At 40.2% G+C, this 12,426-nt stretch overlaps 2 protein-coding genes across 6 annotated transcripts in view; one reads left to right on the forward strand and one right to left on the reverse strand.

The window, feature by feature from the left end:
• The window catches only part of LOC115221100 (3-hydroxyisobutyrate dehydrogenase, mitochondrial), a 28,130-nt gene extending 18,589 nt beyond the window's left edge, over positions 1–9,541 (reverse strand). Inside the window, exon 1 of the mRNA XM_029791315.2 lies at positions 9,305–9,541. Coding sequence (XP_029647175.1) covers positions 9,305–9,401 — 97 coding nt within the window. The 5' untranslated portion in view covers positions 9,402–9,541. The remainder of the gene's footprint in view (positions 1–9,304) is intronic.
• Positions 1–12,426, forward strand: part of LOC115221048 (transient receptor potential cation channel subfamily M member 2-like) — a 706,843-nt gene that overhangs the window by 530,348 nt on the left and 164,069 nt on the right. The window lies entirely within an intron of this gene.

Consider the following 12,426-nt stretch of genomic DNA (forward strand, 5'->3'; position numbering starts at 1 on the left):
GGAGTGGCCTACCTGAATAAAATAGGAATCAAAGGAGTTCATAGGCAAAAAATGGTTGAGAACCACTGGTCTAAATGCTAGGGGGTTAATGATTAAATGAGGGGTGTCAGGGCAGTGCTGCGACACAGTTCTTGACTTCTGAGATGGGTGGAAAGAAGGGAGGAAATCACCCTCAAAGGAAGATCTAACACAAATACTTGTAATGAAGTAGATTTGACTTTATCTACTTTCCAGTCTCGAGGCCTTATTCTTTTTTGTTATTGTACTTGTTTTATTTTTCCTGTTTGTGTTCATCTATCATGTTTGCTCATTTATTTCCCAGCAGCTTACATTGCTGACATCATCAAATTGAATAATGTTATTTGAAGGTGTTGAAACTGTGATGATACTTTGTTGATAGCTGATGAGGTCTGCATCTACTGTGTAAATGATTTGTTTTTTTTCTTATCTTTCCATGTGTTCCTTCATCATCTCACTGCACCACATTTTCATCTTATGTGGTGTGTGTGTTACTGTCTTCTTACATTGACACTGTGTGATGTCTGGTCATGGGGAAATATTGCCACACCTGTAAACAGGTGAGGGTTGACGACAGTAAGGGCATTTGGACATAGAAAATCCATCTCAGTATTTCATTTGACTCATGCTGGCACGGAAAAGTGAATGTTAAACCAACGAAGATTAACATACATACATACATACATATATATCATCATCATCATCATTTAGCGTCCATTTTCCATGCTAGCATGGGTTGGACGGTTCAACTGGGGTCTGTGAAGCCGGAAGGCCGCATCAGGCCCAGTCAGATCTGGCAGTGTTTCTACGGCTGGATACCCTTCCTAACGCCAACCACTCCGTGAGTGTAGTGGGTGCTTTTTACATGCCACCCGCACAGGTGCCAGACGGAGTTGGCAAACGGCCACGAACGGATGGTGCTTTTACGTGTCACCGGCATGGGGGCCAGGCGAGGCTGGCAACAGACACAAACAGATGGTGCTTTTACGTGCCACCGACACGGGGGCCAGGCGAGGCTGGCAGCGGACACGACGATCGGATGGTTCGCTTAACCACAGCTGCAACTTCCACTGATGTTGATCGGCCTCAATTTTGGTTCTGCTTTCTGATGACTGTTCTCACTGGTCTTCTCACGCACAGCATACTTCCATAGGTCTCGGTCTCTAGTCATTTCCTTGGTGAGACCTAAAGTTCGAAGGTCGTGCTTCACCACCTCGTCCCAGGTTTTCCTGGGTCTACCTCTTCCACAGGTCCCCTCAACTGCCAGGGTGTGGCTCTTTTTCACACACCTATCTTCATCCATTCTCGCCACATGACCATACCAGCGCAATCGTCTCTCTTGCACACAACAATTGATGCTTCTTAGGTCCAACTTTTCTCTCAAGATACTTACACTCTGTCGATTATGAATACTGACATTTCACATCCATCGGAGCATACTAGCTTCATTTCTTGCGAGCTTACGCAAATCCTCAGCAGTCACAGCCCATGTTTCACTACCATGTAGCATGGCTGTACGTACACATGCATCATACAGTCTGCCTTTTACTTTGAGCGAGAGGCCTTTTGTCACCAGCAGAATATATATATATATTCTTTTACTTGTTTCAGTCATTTGAAAGTGGCTATGCTGATGTATTGCCTTGAAGGATTTTAGCTGAACAATTCAACCCCAGAACATATTATTTCTAAGACTTCTCCTATAATTCCCTTTTGCCGAACTGTTAAGTTACAGGGATATAAACACACCAACACCAGTTGTTAAGTGGTGAGGTGGGGACAAACATAGACACACACACACACACAGATATATACATATATATATACTTAAACATATCAAAGGGAAATGGAAAATTAATTAAAATTTTCAATTCCAGTGGCCTAACATGTAAAAATTTAGTCTAAAAAGACTATGTATTAGTCAATATAAAGTGTACATTTAAACACATAAGGAATCCACTCGTGGGATTCAACACGCTAGAAAGAACAGCTAGGTTCTATAACCACAAAAATTAGGGATAAAATTCGACAGGAACGAAATGAAAAATAAAAACATTTTACTATCAAGTTTCTTGGACCAATCAATAAACTGATTCCTTATGGGGTTTTCAATCAGGATGAAAAATTGATAAACCAATTCCTTAAAGGATTTCCCACTAAAATTAGCTACACCCCATTTTCAACCATAACTTTTACCAATTTTGATGTATTTTGTTCAAACTTGATGCCAACATTACTTAGGACTCATGGGATCACTGACTGCTTTAAGTTCTCCAAAAAAAACAAAAAAAACAAAAACAATCAATGAGTGGAAAAATCGATAAACTGATTCCTTATGCCAAATGTCAACTAATTTCAATGGATTTCGCTGAAATTTGATGTCGGTGTTACTTAGTTTGGTTTGAAACAAAGCGCTTGATTGATTTAATAATCCCAACTTAATCCTGGGCAACGCCGGGCTAAACTGCTAGTTTTTAATATGAATGTTTCTCATATGAACTGCATTTTTTTATGTCCATATCCCCTCTGCCTGACCCTGACCTCAAAAGAAATAGTTGCTTATCTAGCACAAGTATGTTGGTATTCTTTTATTTCACCTGTCTCCTTTTATGAAGAAGGAAAACTAGGACAACAACCTTTTTAACAAAATGTATTTTAAATTAGCCTATGAGAAAATCTCAAGAGAGTTACTTGACTTGTTAGAAATAGCAAGTGGAATCTCTTTTAAATCTCACACTACCATTGAAAAAGGGAAAACTCGTATTAGATAATGTAGTGCTCCATACACAATACCTGTATAGTAATAATAATAATAATAATAATCCTTTCTACAATAGGCACAAGGTCTGAAATTTTGGCAGCGAGGACTAGTTGATTCCATTGAACCCAGTATTTTACTGGTACTTGATTTATCAGCCCTGAAAGGATGAATGGCAAAGTTGACCTCAGTGGAATTTGAACTCAGAATATAGTGATGGGCAAATTATTGCTAAGCATTTCGCCTGGCGTGCTAACAATTCTGCCAGCTCACTGCCTTCATAATAATAATTATAAGGGCGGCAAGCTGGCAGAACTGTTAGCACACTGGGCGAAATGCTTAGCGGTATTTCGTCTGCCATAATGTTCTGAGTTCAAATTCCGCCGAGGTCGACTTTGCCTTTCATCCTTTCGGAGTCGATTAAATAAGTACCAGTTATGCACTGGGGTCAATGTAATCGACTTAATCCCTTTGCCTGTCCTTGTTTGTCACCTCTATGTTTACCTCCCCTGTGGGCAACAAATAAATAAATAATAATAATAATCCTTTGTACTACAGACACAAGGCCTTAAATTTTGGGGGAGGGCACTAGTCGATTACATCGATCCCAGTGTTTTGCTGGTACTTAATTCATCAACCCTGAAAGGATTAAAAGGCAAAGTCAACCTTGGTGGAATTTGAACTCAGACTGTAGCAACAGGCGAAACACTGCTAAGCATTTTGCTCAGCCTGCTAACGATTCTGCCAGCTCCCCACCTTAATAATAATAGTAATAGTTTCAAATTTTGGCACAAGGCCAGTTTTTTTCAAATAAATGAATGGAAATTGTCGCTGTGATATCAGTGCTGGTGGCACATAAGAGAACCATCCGAATGTGGCCGTTGCCAATGCCGCCCTGACTGACTTCCGTGCCGGTGGCACGTAAAAAGCACCATCCGATTGTGGCCGTTGCCAGCCTCACCTGGCCTCCGTGCCGGTGGCACGTAAAAACCACCATCCGACCGTGGCCGTTTGCCAGACTTGTCTGGCACCTGTGCAGGTGGCACGTAAAAAGCACCCACTACACTCATGGAGTGGTTGGCGTTAGGAAGGGCATCCAGCCATAGAAACATTGCCAGATCAGACTGGGCCTGGTGCAGCCTTCTGGCTTCCCAGACCCCAGTTGCAACGTCCAACCCATACCAGCATGGAAAGCGGACGCTAAATGATGATGATGATGATGATGAAATGTGACTGGAAGAACGAATATACACATCCCAAAATAATAACTAAGAAAAAACCTAGGGGCTAGTGTTTATTCATTTAAAATATATGCATATATTTAAGAGGAAGTAAAAAATTTGAAAATCGGCTATAACAATGTAGTTTTCCAGTCTAAATGCTATGAAGGTATGATGCTGTGGAGAAAAAAAAAATGGAGGAAAAAGTTTTTTAGCCAATAGCGAGACAGAAATTTTCTGCGTTGAGCGTCTGTGACATGACCTGTTCATTGAAGGTTTGTAAATAAACAGAAATACCTAATAAAATAACATATAGCATTTTACTGGTTTTTTTTTATTTCTTCATTGATTGTATGTTTTTATTATGTTTTTAAAAACTTGTTCTATTAATATATTTGTCTGTGTGTGTTTATTTAATGCGTATTTCAGTATTGTGTATGCCTGTCTTGTATTTGTGGAGAAAAAGAAAGGGAGGTGGGTGCAAGGAATACAAAGCTTTAAGGAGTGGGGATTGTGCAGTTGACGACAGTTCATGCTGTCCATGACACACACGCACGCGCAATACTGTGCCGAGATTGTTACCATAAATATGAGCAGTGCGATCTTCTGCCTCAGTAGCGCAGTAGGCAGCATGTCAGTCCTATAAATCAAGTATGAAATCAAGTCATCTGAAGGTGTGAGTTCGATCCACACCTGTGGCACACCTTTTTACTTTTTTTTACTTTTTTGCATAATTAAAATGGCAATGCCTCTCTCTTGATAATTGTGTTAAAGAAAGAAATCACTTCAAGTTGTTTCTATGAGTATTGTATAAAAGGAGGATTAAAATATATGCACCTCCGTGTCTGCCCTTCATATCTACTGTTATCGAGACACCTGCAGACCATAATCAAAAGCGCTCCGACGATGATTATCTTACCTTTCCCTACGCATCATGTAATTAGTATGTAAGCCAATGGAATCTTTGATACCATTGTTTTGAAGACGATTGGGTATGATTGATCGCAGGGAAATTTGGTGGCCACTATTTTTCTCTCTCTCTGTCACACACACACATACTCACAAAACTGTACCCAAATTATTATCACAAAAGGAGAAGGAACGATTCAGTGTCCACGGTGTCGCAGTTGTGGGTAGCAATCAGTCTCATGATCAGGTATGAAATTAGAGGAATCTGAAGATCATGAGTTCAATCATCACCTGGGATTCAATGCCTTTTTAAAAATAAAAAAAAAAGGGCTGTGCTTCTCTTGATGATTGCGTTAAAGAAATGTGCAAATGAGATGAGCTGGAAGGAAAGGGCTGTGACGTCAACCATCAAGGGGCCTGACAGGAAGGGGGAGAGAGAAAATGAGGAAAGCAAGACTAGTTGCCGTGAATGAACGTCAGTGGAGCAAGCCAGCGGCATTGGCAGTAGCAGCTGTTAATATTGGGTGATATGGGTAGGGTACATGCTTGGACTTAGCACAGCTGGACAGTCAACAACGAAAGGCAGGTGAACCGTATCTTATTTCCCTGCATTACAGTTCCCACGTACCACAAGCCTTTGCACTCTCGTGTATAAATGTGTATTTACTTTTGTTGTTGTCCACTTCCATGAGATGGCAGCAAAGATAAGAATCGGCAGCGAAGCCGTCAGACCTTTCTATGGTGAAAGAGATATTGTTGCCTGAATCCGTACAATCAAGGTGGTGGCCAGGATACAAGGCATTGACAATGTAGCAGGTCTCACGGCTCTGTACCCGGAGGAAAGCGTGTTGGCACTGTACTCCAAAGATGGACGAAGAAGACCAATTGAGCAGCACTTGAGGGAAACCTATACGGAGGGAAAGTTTGCTAAGGTGGAGAAGGGAACAAGTCAATGAGTATGTAATTGACTTATCCCCTCCCTTAAAAAATATGAAAAAGAGTAGCTAGATATCCTTCAACTTGGACACCGGATAGTGTATTGTCTGATATACAAAAAGACTGGATTGTCATGGTTGGAAATCCTTAGATCATAGGGTCTTGCTCGATGGGGCTACACAACAGCGGCACTTATACTACAGTGATAACGTGGCAGAGCACGCCATGACAGGACATATACGGTAGAGTAGACGGGCAAAAATATTTTGATAACATTTCATTTTCTTTGCCCTCTCTACACTTACCTTTCTTTTCTTTTCCTAATGACCAAGTTTGTGGCCTTATGTTAATTCATATAAGAAACCATTATTTGCTGTCGATTCTAAACCTTTTGTGTTCATATCTTGCCCAGGTGTTTATTTCAACAATGTCCATCCATATGCCAATGTATATGTATGTGTACATACATATATATATATATATATCAGCAATAATAAATCTCTGAGTGAGGTATAAATAGCAGCAGCATAACATCGTGAAATATATTTGACACCCAAATGTGGCTAACCCATAAGGGATGATGCTACTGTAGCTTGTAACCCCAGGAGAACATCTCCTCCAGCTGGCTATTGACACACTATCTGTGCCCTATCAGTATTTACAAAGGAAAGTCATCTTTCCCATCTCCAACCTGACGTGGTACACATGCACCTGAGTTTCTGGGTATTGACCCGTTGTCAGCATGTGATGACCACCGGTTGGTGATGGGAAGTGGTTCTCAATGCAAATATATATACTTTTTCCAAGGACGAAAAGTAAGTGATCTAGAAAAAGTGGTTGTCACATGCTGTTGAAGGGTCAATACCCAGAAAGTCGGGTCCGTGTGTATCATGTCAGGTTGAAGATGGGAAGGATGGCTTCCCTTTGCAAATGCTGATCGGGCACAGATAGTGTGTCAATAGCCAGCTAGAGGAGATGTCTTCCTGGAGCTACAAGCTGCAGTAGTGTCGACCCTTATAGGTTAGCCACATTTAGGTGGCAAATATACTATATATATAAAAGACACCATTCGAGGGTGATCGTTACCAGCATCGCCTTACTGGCACCTGTGCCAGTGGCATGTGTAAAAGATTTGAGTGAGGTCGTTGCCAGTACCGCCTGACTGGCCCTGTGCCGGTGGCACATAAAAGCATCCACTACACTCTCGGAGTGGTTGGCGTTAGGAAGGGCATCCAGAAACTCTGCCAGATCAAGATTGAGGCCTGGTGCAGCCATCAGGTTCGCCAGCCCTCAGCCAATCGTCCAACCCATGCTAGCATGGAAAGCGGACGTTAAACGATGATGATGATGATGATGATATATATATATATATATATATATTGGTTTCAAATCTTAGCACAAGGCCTGTAATTTTGCAAAAGAGACAAGTTGATTACATTGACCCTAGTGATCAACGTGTCTTATTTTATCAACCCCGAAAGGGATGAAAGGTAGAGTTAGCCACGGTGGAATTTGAACTCAGAACTTAAAACGAAGTGCCGTTAACCATTTTGTCCGGCGTGTTAACGATTCTGTCAGCACATCGCCTTAGATGCCAATATGTATTGTAAGTCGTAACATCACTACGTCTTCGAACAAACCTTAACGTAAGGAGTTCGAATTGTTAGAAACAACTAAATGTCGTCACGTCGCACCTTAACCTCGACAAAAAATAAATGAATTAGGAACGGGTACAATAGAAAGTGTAGTCCTTGATAGACGAAGACGAGATAGTTACGGCTGAAACCCGTTTGTTCGTAAATAACACAGGATTAACAACAACGAAACAATTTCGATAAACCTATAGAGATGGGGTGGCCATGGCGAGAACGTAAACTCGTTTAGAGATGACATTGGATTAACAAGAGGAATAACATAAGATACACTTAAAATGATGGAAGGGTCACAGATGGATAACCTTTGAATACAGATTTGCTTGATCGTGATTGACCTTAAGCTAAAAAACAACAGCAATAACATAACATGAACACGTGTTAGATCTAAAGATATTTAATTCTATTCCACCGTGATGTGATGAGATGAGACAGCTTCCACACCACTTCCTCTGCATCACACTTTAACGTCTATTTTTTTTTAAAGTAAATAATCGAACGGGTAGGAAACAACCACCCAGTTCTTTGCTCTTTTCTTTCTCTCAGAGAGAGAGAACTACTTAGAAACTCCGCCGAGCAACTATTATACTCGTCTCGTGAAACGGGTGTAATAGTAAGAAATCAGTCCGTTGTAGACAATATTTTACAGATAGTCCTAAATACACCAAAGGCGAAATGTCACGATCAGAACGTCAGCTTGTATGGAGATGACAGCGAATTAACAATAAGAGGGAAAACCAAGATATACACAAAGAGATCGGAAGGCCACGATAGGACTATCTTTAAATAAAGGTCTGCTCGGTCGGGGTTCACCCGAGGCTAAAAATAGCAGTAATAACATAAAATGGACATGCTCGACTGAAAGAAAATGAATTCAATTCCACAGTGATGAGATGAGGTGAGATGGCCTTCGTGCCATTTCATTTACATCACACCCTAACGTCTTAAAAGAACATCTGTAAAACGAACGGGTACATTGTAGTCTACACAATACGGTACTACTAGCGAACTGTGGTAACGGTGCGCGCACTCACGCTAGCTAGTCGTAAGTAGTCGATCCTACAGCTTTTTAACACTAACCCTAACCTTTGTTTATAAAAATTATTTACTTTGTGTTTTAATTATTTTGTTCGAAAAATATTATTTAATTTCCTTTGATATGTATTCAGCCTTGAAATACAAACATACGCGCAAGTCGTTGCAGGATCGACTACGTACGACTAGCTAGCGCGAGTGCGCGCACCGGGACCACTGTTCGCTAGTAGTACCCACAATACAACGTAGTTCTAGATATTCTGAAGTCGAGATGGTCACAGCTAGAAAGTTTGTTCGTTCAGGACTTACATCGAATTAACAGGTAACAAAATAAATACACATCAAAATGTGTTAGATAGAGGTTGACCTGAAGTTAAATAACAACAATAATTAAAAATTAATTAGAAACGTAAAACACGTGTTCGATAAAAAAAATTCGATTCTACCATGACGAGATGCGGTGAAGAGGCCTTCATATCATTTCACTTTAACATGTATATACGAATGTACATTTAAATCATGTTTGGTGCAGAAAAAAAAAAACCCGGTATGTTAGCGGACAAGGTGAGAAAACAAATATATATTTCTTTACTACCCACAAGGGGCTAAACACAGAGGGAACAAACAAGGACAAACAAACGGATTAAGTCGATTACATCGACCTCAGTGCGTAACTGGTACTTAATTTATCGACCCCGAAAGGATGAAAGGCAAAGTCGACCTCGGCTGAATTTGAACTCAGAACGAAAACAAATATAAGATTACAGAGCACTTACCTGAATACATCCGAGGTATTACGGATGCCCTGCGAGAGAGGTTAGTCGCTGAAAAGCGCAACATTGTGCTAAATATTATCTTCGATGTACAAGACATGGTAAATTTAAAAAAATTAGTTTGAACTAAAAACACGATTAGATATTATCGGTGGTCCGAAGTGAGAATCAAAACACCGTTTCTTCTTAAGGGTAGATTCACAGTTGTCGCCCTTGTTTTCTCTTTGGCTTCCAGAGTTACCTGACCGTCGCTTCTCAATCTACTTATATATATATATATATATATCTTACCCATAAGCGCGCGTGCACACACACACACACACATACACACAGATGCACGATTAAAAAAATTATTTTTCTTAGCAAATAAAATCTCAGTGTTTATCTTAAAATTAGTATTTTGAACGTAATTCTATGTACTGTACATGCACCTTTGATGAGTTGCAGTGCACCTGAGCACTATACACAATAATTTCATTATTATTATTATTATTATTATTATTATTATTATTATTATTATTGTTGTTGTTGTTGTTGTTGTTGTTGTTATTATTATTATCATTATTATTATTATTATTGTTATTATTGAGTGGGTGAGAGAGCAGTGCATGCCATCAAAGTGATACTGGGGTAAAATATACGAAGCCCAGTATACCCATCATGTCAACGATATGTGCGCGACATGGTGATCTCATATCAAGATAAACAGCACATGACCTTGCAGGTGGGGGCTTAGTTAGGATTTTCTTCTGGTCGAGTAACCCATCCCGCTCAAAAGGTCCCTGAATAAGGATTGTTTAAGGATGTTGAACAAACCACGCATGTTTCCAAAGGTGAATTATCCAAACCCCCAAAATCCCTCTCAACACATGGCTATGATGCTCCCCCACTACTTGTGCTCGTGATCAGACATGCACGTATCGACAGCCATTAAGGGACATGCTCAACTGGTTATGGTCAAGCAACTGACAAGCAAATCTGTGGTATTGAGCAGAATATTTGCTGTAGCCCATCTTTTATACCAAGACAAAACAATGTACATGATAACACTTCCAATCAGTTAAGATCAGAAGCCACGAGAGCCACTTCCTGGTAGTGCATCAGGGCATTCATATTATTGTTATTATTATTATTATTATTATTATTATTATTATTATTTTATTATTATTATTATTATTATTATTGTTATTATTATATGTTTGACTTTTGCTTTATATTTGTACAAGTTGGCTCCAAGTCTCACCCAGAGACCTCAAGAGACAACAGGTTGGAAGTTCGTGATGTTATGCCCAGTGTGCCATATATTTGGTTTTGTATTTAGTGTTGTACTAGTGAATGTCAAAAAAAAAAAAAAAGACAAGTATGTTTGTTTTAAAACTTGAGATTACATAGAAAGTATTTTGCGTAGGATATGAGCAGTTCCCATGAGCACTATCTTTTGGATTTCTGTCATTTTGGGGTTTCCTGGTATCTGAGTTAGGTAGCGATCAGCCCCTTTTGCTATCATTATTATTATTATTATTATTATATTATTATTATTATTATTATTATTATATTATTATTATTTATTCTATTGACCTTTCTTTGTCGAATGGCTGGGTGACAAGCGCGTAAGGAAATCAACATTTATATATTTAAAATCTCTCTATATATGTATTTTAGTCGCAGGTGTGGCTGTGTGACAAGCAGTGCAGGTGTATAAACACCAATCGGCGGGCGTTGCTATTGCCCTCATTATTATCATATCGTCAATCCTTCCATTTCATTATGTCCATGTCCAGCCCGCAACTTCCTTTCTTTGTAAGGCCCTGTGGCCAATTGAATGAATAAATGAATAAAAGATGAGCAGGCGTGGCCGTGTGGTAAGAAGCATGCTTCCCAACCATATAATTCCGGGTTCAGTTCCATTGCATGGAACCTTGGGCAAGTATCTTCTAAAACCTCAGGTCGACCAAAACCTTGTGAGGGTCTGGTAGACGGAAGCTGAATGAGGACTGTCATATATATATATTGTTGAAAATCACAGAAAGACAAAAGACGAAGACAGGGGTATAAAAAACCAACAGGTGTATTATTTTGACGCTCGGGAAGGTGAGAATGTCTTCTACGTTTCGAGCCTACGCTCTTCAACTGAAAGGAACACGAGAAAATAAACACAGAGACAATGAAAAATATTTTTGGAGTTAGCGGTCAGTAGGGATCTAGCTTGACCTTGCCTGAGATTTGAAACCAAACCCACCCGCTTATTGCTTGTCAAAACATGCGGGTAATCCTCTCCACACTAGATGATCCCCTAGGACCTGTGCTGGTCAAGGAAAGGTCAATCCTTTGTTTAGGGTTTGACCTACATTACTGACAATAGTCTGTATAACAGAGAGAATTTCCTATCTCTTTCTCTTATGTGTCAGCTATGAACAAAGGAGCAACGCCCTCTCTTTTGTGTCTGCTATGACCAACGAGCAACATGCTCTTTTGCGTCAGCCTTAACTAAGAACAGCACTTACCTTTGCTCGATATGCAAAGAGAGGCTTTCGGCCGCAAGAAAGGCGATGCCACCTTCAGCCTTTCTTCCTTTCTAGTCAGCGCCGTGCATTCTTTACTCTTTCACTCTTTTAACAGACAATCTTTTTCTATACTATCAACTACTGACCTTTCACTACAATTAGTACTGTATTTCTAACTACCTGTCGGGCAAACGAATAAACATATGTAAATAATATGGTTAATAATATTTCTTCCCTTTTGGTGTTGATTCTTCGATGTTTACTGGTTACTCCGTCGCGAGAACCTTCAACCGTTACATCTAAACGCTACATTTAGTTGTGGGCTACATCATATCGAATTGATATGGCACATCACTTTCAGCTCGCTACATTGTGTTGTGAACCCCTTCGGTCATAAATGACCATGAGATTGCACCTAGAAAGTTACCCTCCGTGCCACAAGTCCGGGCAAGTTTGTTTATGGAAGACCAGCAGTTGCCCATGCACACTAGTCTCCCCTCTTTCCAAGGGAAAGGTGAAGATAGAGCTTGGCACCAGTGACGATCAAACTGGAGCAACGTGAAATAAAGTGTCTTGCTCAAGAACACAACACATAGCCTGGTCCGGGAATCAAACTAACAA

Source organism: Octopus sinensis, linkage group LG17 (genome assembly GCF_006345805.1).
Source record: "Octopus sinensis linkage group LG17, ASM634580v1, whole genome shotgun sequence".
In the NCBI taxonomy this organism is placed as follows: domain Eukaryota; kingdom Metazoa; phylum Mollusca; class Cephalopoda; order Octopoda; family Octopodidae; genus Octopus; species Octopus sinensis.